Raw genomic sequence first — 14225 nt, forward strand, 5'->3', positions numbered from 1 at the left:
GCTGGGGTGCCCTATCTCCCGTCCTCCTCTTCCCACTTGAATTTCACCCTTCAATAGTTTTTCTACTCTTTGGCAATTAAAATCTGTCAAATGCTCCTGAGAAGCTCTGAATTCTCACAGGCACAGAGAGGAAGCTGCTTATAGGTAGCCCTTGATTGACAACTTAGAGCAATTTTAATTGCATTTTGCCTGCCGTTTTGAGAGTTTACTATCAAAACCTTTACTGTTTAGGGCTTCCCTCGTGGCACAGCGGTTAAGAATCTGCCTGCCAATGCAGGGGACACGGGTTCAAGCCCTGGTCCGGGAAGATCCCACATTCCGCAGAGCAACTAAGCCCTGCGTGCCACAACTACCGAGCCTGCACTCTAGAGCCTGCGAGCCACAACTCCTGAGCCTGTGTGCCACAACTACTGAAGCTCGGGTGCCTAGAGCCCATGCTCCGCAACAAGAGAAGCCACTGCAATGAGAAGCCTACGCACCGCAAGGAAAAGTAGCCCCCGTTCACCGCCAACTAGAGAAAGCCTGTGCGCAGCAACGAAGACCCAACGCAGCCAAAAACAAAAAACAAAAAAAACTTTTCTGTTTAGTGCAATTATTCCTGGACAGACAGATGTTATAAATATTTAGCAACGGCAGAACTTTCAACTAGGAAGTGTCCACTGTAAAGTAAATCAAAACAACTAAATCACAGCCCACGAGACACCAAGCATTGCGAGGCCAGCCAGGTGCCCATATACAACAGGGTTTCCACCAGCACCAGCATCCCCTTGAGTGAAAACCCATGAGACACCAGGAACACCAAGAAGAGTCAGCGACGATGAGACTCGTGGGGAGGGAAGAGACCCGAAGGAGGGTCACAGGGAGTTGGGTGCGGCACACCTCGCGAGCAGAACCCTCACCTTTTGATGAGCTTGATGGACCGGAAGGCTTCGTCCATGTCCCCGACAGCCAGGAAGAAGGTGAAGTTGAGCATGGCGTCCTGCGTGGGCTTGTCACAGTCTTCTAGCCCCACGAAGTCCCGCAGGGGCCTCCTGCCCACCGTCTGGGGGATGCGCTGGGACCCGGAGTCCACCTGGTCCTCGAGGTCCACTTCTCCCGGCTGAACGACAAAGGGCACTGTTAATTTGTGGATCCCTGTAAAGCCAGGGCCCACCCCGGGCCTCTCCCTGGGGCTACTCGTCAGCTGCGGGGACCCTCTGCACACAGACCCCATATTCAGCAATGCTCTCGGCAAACACAACGCATGTCCGCAGGCCCCCTGAAGTTACCAGAACTTGGGGCTCTGGCTTCAGACAGCGGGTGACGCAGGCTGTCAACGCACAGGGACCTGCCAGCCGCTAAGGCACTAACATCAGCTGCTCAACAGCCGTGAACAGGCATGAAAATCCCTACCTCCCAGGACCATTTGTAAAATTCCTAGAAAGAGCTTTTACTATCAAGTCAGACCTGTGTACATGTGCAGAGGGTATTAAAATCGACGCCAGCATCACTGCAGGTAGAAGTTTCCAAAATGTAACCTGGATTAGTGGTGGTGAGCCCTCTGCTGGTGCTTCTCAGAACCTTCACCTAGTGCAGCCCACCCCCCACCCCTGCCACACCCCCAATGCAGGCAGAGGAAGGAAATCCTGTGGTCCCAGCACAAGCACAGTTTAGTGCACTGTCTGGACCATGCCTTCTGCACCAGCTCCAGCCACAAATCCTTCTCAAGTCCACTTCCCTCCTCCCAGCTAGACGGGGTTCCATGCCCTCCACTCACCCCTGGGCTGGATCCGCACACACACCCCTTGGTCTCCCACCTGGCTTGCTCTCTCTCTGCAGCGTCCATTCGTCTGATTACACAGGCTCCCTCGTGTAGAGAGTTCATGATCCATCTCCTTGGACCCCACTCCCCTACCCTGGCAGTTTCGTATCTGCTGTGACTCTGACTCCTTCACCACCTGCCTCTGACTCAGTTCCCAGAAGCTCCTGTGTCACGGATCCTTCTGAAGTTCAACTGTAGCCCCCAACTTTGGGGGCACTTGATCTGGGCCTTGAAACCCTGGTAGGATTTATCAGACCCAGGTGTGGACGGGGAGACCCTCCAGGCACAGAGCAGAGCATAAGCAGAGGCCAAGAGCAGCCCTGGTCAGGGTTTGTGGCCGAGTGGTGGGGTCACATCCGGCGGGAAGCTGAGTCCTCAAGTTTGGGCTGATTTTGCACTGAGTGGGAAACCTTCAGAAAACGTGGACACAAAAACCATGGGGGGTGGTACTTGCTGTCTGCTGTGGTGTCACAAATCACGAGACAGCAGCCTGACCTCCGTCAGCCTTGCTGTGGGTCTGATGCCCCGTCCTCATTAGAGCCCTGCTCCCCGCGAGCACACGCAGGAATTCTCACAGAAACAAGTGTACCCACGGTCACAGCTCACGGTGCCCCCTGCCTGCATTCACCTTGGGTTCTGCTCTTGAGGGGATGAGCCGCCTGCCCTGGACACATGTGGGAGCTGGGGGCCCAGGGCTGTTCGACTGACACCACACCCTTGAGTGTGCGGACAGGAACCTCGGGACGCCAGGCGCTTCAGGGAAATAGGCTGCGTAGGCCCCTCCTCTCCCGCACTGAGAGATCAAATGAATAAGACTTCCTGTGTTGCAAACGCAGGTAAGTGAAATACTTCCTCACCGCAAGCATTAGGAGACAAGACTGTTCGTGCTGCCCCAACGGAGGAGCTGATGCCCTGCCAGGCCCCTGACAAAGCTGGAGCATGTGAGGTGGGAGGTGTCAGCACACAGACAGCTGTCGCTTAAAACAAAGAAAACCACATCTTGGGGCAACTGCAAAGCTCAGGTAACAGGGAGGAGCATCACGCAGGCCTCTGCTGGGCCAACAGCTCCAAGTGGATGCTCGGGGGGAAGAGAGCTGAGGGGCTGGCGGAGGGGAGGATGGTGCTCAGACTGAGGGAAACAAGCCCAGGCGTGAAGACGAGGGAGACGCCCAAGAGAAGGAGCTCAAAGGCTGTCTCTACGTTTTGAGTCTCAAATCAAAGAGAAATGAAAACGTATAAAAGCACTAAATAAGAATGAAATTCAGAAAAATGCTGGTCTGGAGGCACTGGTCTATTCAAAAGAGGAAACTCAGAAAACCTGCATGGACGGAGCGCAGGGGGTCCTGGAATCGAAACCACACAGCCTCACAAAGTTCACTGCAACGGATCACAAGTCAAAGTGCAGAAAAGACTATTCGCTGCCGACCTCGATGGCTGGGGATACTGTTCCCAGGGGCAACCCTGGCCTGTGGTCTCGGGGGCACGTTGCACGAGGGCTTCAGCACAGCCTGAGACCCACAGACCCACACGGCTCGCCCATGACAGTCACAGAACAAAGAGCAGAGAGCCCACCCTGGGCCTTCCTGCCAAACCTCTTCAGGTCAGTAATAACCCTGGGAGGGGCCCGGGGAGACCTGCGTCCTGGCTTCTGAGCAGATAGCCGTTCACACAGGCAAGGGGCCTCAGCTCTGGAGCTGGCAGAGATAGCCAAGCTCAGATGGCATGTCCACCATCTCTGGGGGTCCTCTGGGGTCTGCCCTTACCCCTGGCTAAAAAAAGAACACTTGCTAACGGCAAAAAATACAGAGTTCATGTTTAGGGTTGATTTTAAATCACCCTATGCTAAGAGCCAAAAAATATCCAAGTAAAAGTCTACATACTTCAGTCCTTCTTCTGACACAACAGTAAAGAAAGACGCGGCAGGGGAGCCCAAAGAGCTGACGACGGGGAGGAGTCTGCAGATTTTACGAGAATAGGAGCAGCAGCGGCCAGCGCATTCACAGTCCTGCAGAACGGAAGGCACGAACGACAGGCTGCAGCCTTCAGGTCCCAGCGCAGCCGCGCCTCCTCTGTGCAGGCGGTGTTGGCGCCCGGCTGAGAACAGGTGGCTCAGCCAGTGTTTCAACTCGTCTGGACATTCCGCCACCCCTACCCCCCAGATGCACCCACCCCCGTGATCAGCACGGCATCTCAGGGCAGAGGATGGCTGATTTCAGGTCTAGGAGGGACCGTGGGGACGTGGATACCAGGTTCCAGGGAAGGCAAATAACTCATCCAAAATACCCTTGTTGGCGGTGGGGGAGGGGGTGGGTGGTGTGTGCTGAAAACAACCCTGTTTGATCAAAAATTTAAAAACACACCCGTGGGACTTCCCTGGTGGTCCAGTGTTTGGGACTTCGCCTTCCAATGCGGGGGTGCGGGTTCGATCCCTGGTGGGAGAGCTAAGATCCCACATGCCTCAGGGCCAAAACACCAAAACATAAAACAGAAGCAACAGTGTAACAAATTCAGTGAAGACTTTAAAAACGGTCCACATTAAAAAAATAAATAAAAATAAAAAAATAAAAACAACCAGTGTATGTAACGCACACACACGTGGGCAAAGGACAAGACCTCTCCTGAAAGGCTGCCTGCCAGCCTTTCCTAGCAACCATCTCTGGGGGCTGCGACCACGGAGATTTGCAGCATCCTCGGTCTTTATTTCTTTATTTGAAGCTTCTGAATTTCCTACAGTGAATATAGGAATACGTACTTTTAAAAAAACAGCTAGAATTTTTAAAAAGAAGACAGGAAAGTGGAAGGGTACGGTGCCTTTGGGGGACGCCGGAAGGGACAACCCTCAGCAGCACTGCTGCCTGCCTGCCTTTCCCCACACAGAAACCTCGGATCTGCGGGCATCTCAGGCGACAAATCAGGGCACACGGTTTGCTTGTTTAACGGAAGAGCCCCGGTGGGGAGGAGGGCCTGAGACACGGCCGCACACATAGAGGCTCCCACCTTTCTCATGAAGTAATAATGGGGCACTTGGATTCCCAGGAGCGCCTGGAAGACGGGAGGCCGGAGGAAGCTGTCCTGCAACAGGAAGCCGTGCTCTTCAGAGACGAAGAAAGACAGGACCAGCACGTCTGCCTGCAGAGGGAGACGTTCTGTCTTAGTTTGGCAATAACTTTCCTGAATCTCGTCCAATCCCATTTTCACTGCTGGGATATTTACATAAAACACAAAGAAAGTAGAGGGGCCAACACATAGGCACACAGATAACCCCCTTCCTCCTCGGGGCACACAGCAACGACACGAGGCTCCGCTATTCTCTGACGCCCCTCCTGGAGGACACACCTCGTCCGGCCTGGGAGCCACTAGACCCATCTCGCTGACCTTGTGGTGAAAACTAACCCTTCCACCCGCGCTGGTGAGTGAAGCTCAGGAGCTTCAAGAGTAGCCCCTTCAGTTTCTTGACTTTGACATGGAGACTCTGCTCTGCTCTCAGGCAGGGACAGTGGAGAGGCCGATGCTCGGCGGGACCCTGTCCTGCAGGACTCGGCCGCAGACCCTTCTACCCAGGAGACGCGGAGGCCGAGGGGCTGGTGGCTGCCCTGCTGTGTGAGTGCCTGCGTCTCCTCACCAACTTCACCCAAGACCAGGAGCCCTTCGCCGGCCATGCCCCCACCCTCCAAGTGGGAGCAAGTGCCCCCAACTTGCTCGTCACTAGATCCTCTCTCTCATCTTCGAGTCTCCACTCCAGTGACACAGATGCCAACAGGGCCCCTCTCGCCACTCATGTTTCAGACCCAGAGACCGATTTGCTTCTGAAAACATCAGGGTGTGGAAACCCGCTGCTGGTAGCCTCAGGGGATCCAGCCTCTCACATCCTGGAGGGAAGTCCCTTTGGCAGGGACACAAATCACCTGAAGCTCTAGGGCCGGCGGGCCTTTGCTGACCTACTGAGGACCCTACGAAAGATCCCTCTGGGTCACAGAGAGGCGCATGCAGCCCCCGGGCTTTCTCAGGGATCACTGGGTATCCTGCAGGACCCAAGACTTGGAAAGTATTGGAGTCCTGGGCCCGAGAGTCACCAGTTTTGGGGAGGGACGCCCTGCAAAGCCGGGGGTTGGGGTGGAGACAGGGGCGAGGGGGCCAATTGTTCGGGGGATGACTGAGGAGTCGGCCTCAGTAACTGGACCCCACAGGATGAGCTGACATCAAGGGGTAAGTTCACGTTAACTGTTTTGATAAAGAGCTCTGAGCTGCCGAGAGAAAATGGCACGTGACAGAGGGTGGGGCCAGCCCTCAGTGTCAACCCAGAGGGGATAGGTGTCCCCCGGCATCCTGGGGGTGAGCGCTTGCTCTCCTGAATCCATTCCCCAGAACTTCCCTGTGGACCATGTTGGGAAGACAGAGCCTGCCACGTCCCCACCAATCTAAACACAAAGGCGACAGCATGTGGTACCGTGGGGCCTGTGCTGGCCTCGCCCAGGGCCTTCCTGTCCGTTGGCTGCAGCGGGGCGCCCGGCACTTCCTGCAAGGCTTCACACACAAACAGCCTGGGCTCACTCTGATCCCAGAAGTGGCTCACAGGCACGAGATTCGTCAGCCTCTCATCTGCAAGGGCCTGGCTTCTGAAAGAGAGAGACAGACCCTCACACACGTGGTACATCAAATGCCCCACTGTGTTTTCAGAAACACTCTCCATGCCAACAGAGATGCTGATGGGCCCTCTGTGCCCCAAGACTCAGGCTGCCCTTGTGGACACTCGAGTTGCAGCCCTTTCAGAAGCTCGAGTTCCGACCCCATGACTCCAGAACCTTAGAACCTGGAAAACAGATTAGAGACTCAAGTCCACCCCGACTGACCAGGGGAGTTTGTTTCTATTTCACCTCTGGTTTCCACCACTCGTGATCTCTGAGCTCTTCCAAGGGTGAAGTAAACTTAGCGACAACCTGCCTCGAAGCCAACAAGTAACTGAACATCGTTTTCAACATTTTTTTCAACAAAATCCTCCCAAACCACAATCTTACTTCTTAGTCTCCTGTCCATTAAAGGACAACGTCTCTCTCTGATCTATCTGTCCCCTCTTGAAGTCGAGGATGGTCACTGTGTCCATTTCCACATCGTAGAAGCAGATTCTGGAATCGGGGCTGTTGTCAGCCTGGGGAAGAGAGAGCTGGAGCTCAGGGTACCCGCCCACTGAGAGCCACACGCCTGGAAGAGATGCCCGGGTCATCCACCCAGCCGCTCCCATGAGCGGGCCTCCAGCATTCGTAATTCGAACGTCAGCTTACGTTCATCCTGCTGAAATGGCTATGGATTTACTACTTTCTAATTTCAGAAAACTGAAGACAAATTCTCAGACTGTGCAGGTCGACTATGGCTGTCTAGCTGTTCTTAATACAGACGTGAGTGTGATGTCATCTTACCTGAGGTGGATTAACCATGGGCACAAGGAGGGACCGAGATTCTGATAAACGAATTCTCACGCAAGTGAGTAAAAATGAAGTAAACACCATAAAGAAGCTTCAGAAAAGCTGAGAAAAGGGAACCAGCTTGGTTGTTGGGGCAAAATGCCAAGAACTCATGTAGACTGTTAAACCTTTATCCCCACAGATACCGGGACGGTAAAGGGACGTGCTTACTTAAGAAAAGAAAGGCAAGAAAATGAAAAATTACCGATATCTTAGACAAAAGAAAATACTGTAAGCTTAAAAGCAATGGAAGAAATCACAAATTAAAAATCATCGATAGGTTTGACTAAATAAAAACGCAAGCTTCTAGTCATCACAATTCCCTAAGCAAAATGACAAACAACGAAGTGTCTGGGACACGGTAAGATTGTCCAGGACTCAGTCTCCACCCCAGACACCACGCCCACCCTGCCCCCGTCTGCAAGGAGAGGGGCTTCATCCCATCCTCCTCCTCCTGCTTCTCCCAGCCTTTCCTCCCCTGGGGAGTGCCAGTGGGGCAGGGGAGCTATCTTTCACTGCAAGCCCCCTCAACCTAGCTCAACTTTTCTTTCTTTGATTTTTTTCTTTCACCAGGGCGAGCATTCCTGACCCTGGTCTGAGCGTTGAGCTCCCTCAAGCTCGCTCTGCTCTTTAGAATCAGGCCTCCGGAGACAATGGTCACTCAGCAGTCCGCACTTCTCACCAGCGTCCACACCCAGCACCAAGGAAAATGCCCTTCCCGGGACTGCCCAGCACCACGTCCCGATACCCTGCCTACCTCCTGTGTGGGTGTCTCCTGCCTGTGTGTGGATACCCGGGCAGTGTCCTGGCCACTGAAGCAATGAGTGACCCAGGACTGCCTGGTGTGCGGTGCCTGCCTGTCTCTCCCCATCAGCTCAGCTGCTTCCCCTCCCTCAGCCTCCCCAGGTCCACCCTGGCCTCCGGCTGGTAGGACCCCCACCTCCAGCCAGACCTCCTGGCTGAGACTCAGGCTTGTGTCTAACTGCCCACAGGCCGCCCTTCAAATCCCTTAACTCAACAACCAGACAGGACCCCCCTCCGTCCCCCAAAGGCTCCTCACCCAGCTCCTCTCAGACCCTGTCCCTCCCTGCCCTACAGCCAAGTATGGCTGTGATGGGCCCCAAGGGATCTTCCACCTTGTGATAGCCCACTGACCACTCAGCCTGGGCCTCCCCCTCTGCCAGTGACCAGAGACCTTGGTGAAGCCATGCTTCTGCCACGGGGTCGCACTCTGACGCCTTGGCGGGGCTGTGCCCCCATCACTTGCCCACCTGGCGAGCCCACACCTGGGCTCAACCTCCACCTCCCCTGGAAGCCTCCGGAACTCTTGAGAGCTGTTCCACCTACCACTGACCTCCAGCCCTTCACCTCTCCTCTCAGCTCTCACCATGTAAAAATTTACTCGAGTCTGCTTCTCCGAGGGGAGGGGCCGATTCCCCGATTTAACCGATCAGTTTGTGTTTACAGTGGCCAGCAAAGTGTGTGGTACATGGAGGGCAACCAGCAATCCACTCTTAAATGAACGACTGAGAGAATGAGTGAATAAATAAGTGAGCGAATGTGTGAGTGAATGAGTGAGCAAATGAACGTGTGAGTGAATGCATGAGGAGAGCATGAACAGACACTGCCAGGTGGGAAGGCAGTAGCTCCTCCAGAACAGGCAACCCAGCCACCTGCCTCCTTCACACCCACGTCGTGTGTTTCTCTAAGCAAGAGGCTCCAAGGTCCTTCCACAGTCATCACCCCTGGTGCCCAGAGAATTTAGTCGGGTGATGGAAAGAGGCAGAAAAGGGAAGAGGTGAGGGTCTCTGCAAAGCAGAAACCACTGCTCCTGATGAAACAGGGAGTGAAGGAAGGTGGGGAGGCGAAGGGTGGCCCCAGGCAAGAGGAGAGGCCAGACAGAAAGCTCCCCCACCACTCCGCCCGGCCAGGGAGGAGGGGACGTCAAGAGCGCGGGGTGTGGGGCACACAAAGGCCAGCTGGAGGGGTGGGAGGAGCTGTGCGCACGAGCGGACTCACCTTGCTGAGGAGGATGCTGATCTTGCTGCCGCTGGCATTGCACCTGAGGGAGGCCATGCCCCCAACGCCCGGGACCAGCCCTGCCAGGCTCTTGCAGCTGCAGTGCACCTTCGCCTCTCTGCGGGGAGGGACACGGTCTCAGTGGCACCGCCGTGGGATGGCAGGCGCCCCTTCTCCTTGCAGCCTGGAACCTGGGCCCAGAGAACTGAGCTCCGCTTGGGCCCAACTGCTCTCACTTCGGTAATGTGAGACCCAGGAAATGGGCTGAGCTCAGACATAGGGTGATTTTTTATTTTTACATTTTTTTTGTCAAGGTATAATTGACACACACGTTATCTTAGTTTCAGCTGTACAACATAACAATCTGCTACTTGGTGGGTGAGGTTTTAAAATTCTGTTTCTGTGAACAAACACGAACACGTATTTTGTCCCTGTCTCACACAGGAGCAGCTTATTAAGGCTGCTTCATCGTCCCCACAGCACAGCTGGCCGGGGTCTCTGCTGCCCATACTTCATTACAGCTGTGTGCTTTTCCGCTGTGTGGACAAACTAAAATTTATTTAATTAATTCCCTGTTTAGTTGTTTCAGTTTGTTGCCATTAGAAACAACGCTGGCTTGTAGAGATATCTCATTATGATTTTTTTTGCTTTATTCACATTTCCTTACTTTTCTCCTAGTGTCCTCTGTCTGTCCTAGGCCCCCTGTCCAGGCCCCACTTGACATTTAATTGTCTCGTCTCCCTGGGCCCCTCTGGGCTGGGACAGAGTCTCCAGGCTCATTTGGTGTATTTCCTGCTTCAGTCCCAGTATCAGTCCCAGCATCATTTCTCCGAGGAGATCAGTTCCCTTTACTGCAGGACTTAGAGACCCATATCCGGGCACGGGATGTGCTCGTTGCTCTTGGGGTGTCATTGCCCTCAGGCCCCCACGGCTGACAGAGCAAGGCTGTGTGTATACTGACTGGTGTGTATCCTCGTAGCCATGGTAACTTTATACGCATCCACCTGCATCTACGTGAAGCTGCACTCTACTTCAGACTCACATCTCCACCTTGGATGCACCAGCACAGGGGTCACTCCAGCCTCCACCCCTGCTGATCTGGAACCTCCCACCCAGGCGAGAAGCTGGCTCCCTCGGGCTCCCATCCCATCCCTCGGCTGCTCATGTCCAGCCTGGATGGCAGTGTGGGTACTGCTCCCCGAGCCCCGTGGGAACTGACTTCGTCTGCAGAGCACATGCTGCGTGCGGCCCCTTAGCCCTTAGTCTCACGGTCCCACTCGGTGCCAGGGTGACCCAGGCGGCACCTGGTTCCCAGGGAGGCAGTTCCACACACTCACGAATGGTGGGTAGTCCTGCCTCGTCTGCATTCCATCCTGGGATCCCCTGAACTGATTTTTTAAATTTGCAGACATTAAGGCTCACTTTGAGCTGTAAAGTTCTATGGATTTTGACAAATGCACTGTCATGTGTCCATCACATAGTGATGCTGGTCCCTTACCCTTCATGCAAAGATGAAGAATTTAAATCAAGACATAAGACATTTCAAAAAAGTAAGTTGCACATTAATGTTGAAATGAGAACATAAGTAGTTTGCTTCCTCCTCTCCATTTTCTACCCACCACACTACCTCCTGACTAATTTTAAAAATATAATACTTTTATTTGGACAAACACTGTACCTTCGGGATAGATCAAAGCTTTTAAAGTGAGCCAAGTCTGTCCCTACAACCAGGAAATTTCCACAGATGTCAAAGAAGCATGGGTTCCCCTCTGTTTCGGAAAATGGCAGGAGTTGTTTCACAGTCCCCTGAAGAAAAAAGGAGGGAACAGGAAATTCAGGGAGGCTTTATTCACAGGGCCCTGCCCCGGGGGGATCCCTGATGCTTACGTTCAGAGGGGGAGACAGGTAGCAGCCAGGTCAACAAGCAAGTACGCACATAACTCAACCTGAGCAAGTGTAGACAGGTGACGGACAGAATGCTAAAACAAAACTATCAAGGTGGCGAGACATTGAATTCCACCTGCTTGGGTTGGTCCAGGAGGTACTGCCTGCAAGGTCTTATGTTAAAGCCCCAATGAAACTGACTGTGTGGCTAGTGTCCTCTAAGTGGTCACATCCAGGGGAGGCCGTGAGTGGAAGGGATGGTGGTCGTGTCACGGATACGTCCATCTGTGAAAACTCACTGAGCTGCACACACAACATGCTTGCTTTCCTGTGTGTACATCATACGTCAGTAAATGCCTGAGAAACAGGTCTTGTCTGTGGGGCAAACCTGAACTGAGACTGGGGAGAAGGAGCCACCTATTGGAGAGCTGAGCCTGGCTTTCCAGGACAAGGAGGAGCCAGCACAGCAGGAAGGAATGTGGTGGCCAAGGGGTGGCCCCCGAGGTGGGCAGTGAGCAGAGGCCAAGTGGGTAATCAGTGCAGGCCAAGGTGGAGAGCCAGATTTTGTTCTACGTGAAGTTGGAAGACTCTGGAGGGTTTTAAAGTGTCACTCTTACTTTAAGAGCATTTTGGAAAGAGTGACTACAGTCAGGCCTGCACAGAGCTTAGGCTTTCGTGTGTCTTGTGCATGGACCGACCCTTGTCCTTGGAGCTGAGAGAGGCTCCTGGCTCAATTCAAGCAGCGCCCAGTAAGTGTCTGCGTGGCATGGTGCTGGGCTGGGAGCAGGGCACCCCAACAGTGAGTGGGCGGCAGGTGGAGGCCTGGTCCCAGTGCAGGGGTAGCGGGGAGCAGGCTGGACAACTGGGGGTGGGGGGGCGTTCCAACAGAACTTAGTAGACTCCTAGTGCCAGGCACAGAGACTTGAGGAGCAGGCCAGGAAGCTGCATAACCCGTCCAGGAAACTCAGAGTGAGCAATAAACAGCATGGGGGTGAGTTCCAAGCTGAGGAATCTGATCTTCATGTTGATGCACCCAGTAGGGAGGTTAGTATACGTTTGTGGAACAAGCAAACAACAGTCACAGGCAATGGCTCACGGTGAGGACAGGCTCACTGGTGAGGACAGAGCGAGGCTCTCAGCCTCCTCTGCTCGACCTCTCCTCTGCCGCTCCTGACACGTTGTACGCAGTGCAAACCTGACCTCCTCTCCTTCCACACTGCCTCAATGATATGTCCCAATTCCCAACCCCAGCTTCAGAGCGTGGCCTGGGCTCCTGCCTCCAGAGCAGTGTTTCCAGCTGGCTCTGGTGCAAGGATATAGGCTGGGGCGGGGTGGTGGTTGGGGGTTCCTGGAGAAAGAAAACCAGGACTGGTATTCTTGACATAAGAGGACCCATTTTAGCCTAAGCCATTTTGTGATCTAAGCCTGGCCACAGTGCTGGTCCTAGAACAGGCCTCAGCAATTAATGATCTTAGGGAGGGAATGCAGAAACAAGGGAGGAGCAGCCTTGGGGCAGGTCCTGGTTCCTCAAGGGATATACATAATAATACACCTTTGAGTTCTGCAGGAAGTAACGCTCCCACCGACTTCAATCCACAGCCTGGACTCTGTTGACCTTTGCCCCAATTCTACCCTGAATTCTCCTCTGCTCAAATGCTTTTGTGAATATGCTTGTGCCCTTAGCTTAAAACTTCCCCAATTTTGCTGTTCAGGAGACACTGTTTTGGGAAAGATCCCCCGTGTTCTCCTTCCTGGCTGCAAGTAATAAATCCTTCCTTCTCCCGATCTTAGCTTGGTTGTGTCTATTGGCTGACATCCACCGAGAGGTGAACCTCGTTTTCAGGTAACACTGGGACATCTCTGAAGGGTGTCCGAGGCACCTCACACTCGCACCCTTCCCCCCCAGCCCTGCTCTGCTTCTGTACTTTCCACCGTAAGGCTCCACAATTAGCACAGACCCGCAAACTAGACAACTAGAATGTCCTCAGTTCCTCCCTCCTACACCAGTTGCTCACCACGCCCCTAACTGCTGACTCTGGCCTGGCTCCCTGCCCATTGTCGCGCTCCAAGCCCCCGGACCTCTCACCTGTGGCCTCTCCTATCTGCCTTCACTGCTCACCAGCTGCCCTAGTCCTTCCCACACAGAAGTGATCTTCTAGGAAGAAAACACAAAACCAAGAAAAAAACAAGCCAAAACGCACCGTGTTACTCGGGCTCCACACCTCCTGCCTTCCAATTTCCACATGGTCCCCCGAGGCTTTGCCTCCACGGGTGTCTGTCAGACACCAGCCCCCGCTCAGCTCCCGCTTCTCCTCGCAGTGCCTGGCAGGAAGCACGGGAACCAGCGGGGCTCTGCGCTCCCGCCTGGAGGAAGCTTCTGCGAGAACCATGAGGTACATAATGGCTGTCCCATCACCACACAAACCAGCAACAACTGCAGTTTGTGTGTCATGGATGCACGGGCAGGGAGAAAGGTCTGGAGACATACTCCAGCTTTCCAACGAGAGGAGAGGTGCTAACGGATTCCTTACACAGGCTGGCATTACTTTACTAATCACCATGGTCACATATTCCTTAACCTAAAAATCAACTAAAAAGTCTAAACTCTAGACTGTCTGTGGTCAGATGCTCCTAAGTTCCCTCCAGCTGATTTTTCACCCCTTCCCCAGCAAACCTTTCACCCCTTCCCCAGTATGCCTTTCACCTCTTCCCAGCAGGCCTATCATTCTTTCCCGGTATGCCTTTCACCCCTTTCCCAGCATGCCTTTCGCCCTTTCCCAGCAGGCCTATCATTCTTTCCCAGTATGCCTTTTGCCCCTTCCCAGCAGGCCTTTTCTTCTTTCCCAGTATGCATCTCACCCCTCCCTACAGGCCTATCATTCTTTCCCAGTATGCTTTTCACCCCTTTCCCATCATGCCTTTTGCTCCTTCCCATCAGGCCTATCATTCTTTCCCAGTATGCCTTTCCCCCTTCTCCAGCAGGCCTATCCTTCTTTCCCAGCATGCCTTTCGCCCTTTCCCAGCACGTCTTTCATTCTCTCCCATTATGCCTTTTGCCCCTT

The 14225-nt window shown here is 53.9% G+C and overlaps 1 protein-coding gene across 6 annotated transcripts in view; it reads right to left on the minus strand.

Moving 5' to 3' along the window:
• The window catches only part of IFT140 (intraflagellar transport 140), a 70394-nt gene that overhangs the window by 31845 nt on the left and 24324 nt on the right, over window positions 1-14225 (minus strand). For all 6 annotated transcript variants that reach the window (XM_060123428.1, XM_060123429.1, XM_060123426.1 and 3 more), the window contains 6 exons: window positions 10958-11085; window positions 9280-9397; window positions 6817-6947; window positions 6249-6417; window positions 4799-4930; window positions 900-1099 (listed from right to left, as the gene is read on the minus strand). In XM_060123428.1, the coding sequence (XP_059979411.1) occupies window positions 900-1099; window positions 4799-4930; window positions 6249-6417; window positions 6817-6947; window positions 9280-9397; window positions 10958-11085 (878 nt within the window). The remainder of the gene's footprint in view (window positions 1-899; window positions 1100-4798; window positions 4931-6248; window positions 6418-6816; window positions 6948-9279; window positions 9398-10957; window positions 11086-14225) is intronic.

Source organism: Lagenorhynchus albirostris, chromosome 15 (genome assembly GCF_949774975.1).
Source record: "Lagenorhynchus albirostris chromosome 15, mLagAlb1.1, whole genome shotgun sequence".
In the NCBI taxonomy this organism is placed as follows: Eukaryota; Metazoa; Chordata; class Mammalia; order Artiodactyla; family Delphinidae; genus Lagenorhynchus; species Lagenorhynchus albirostris.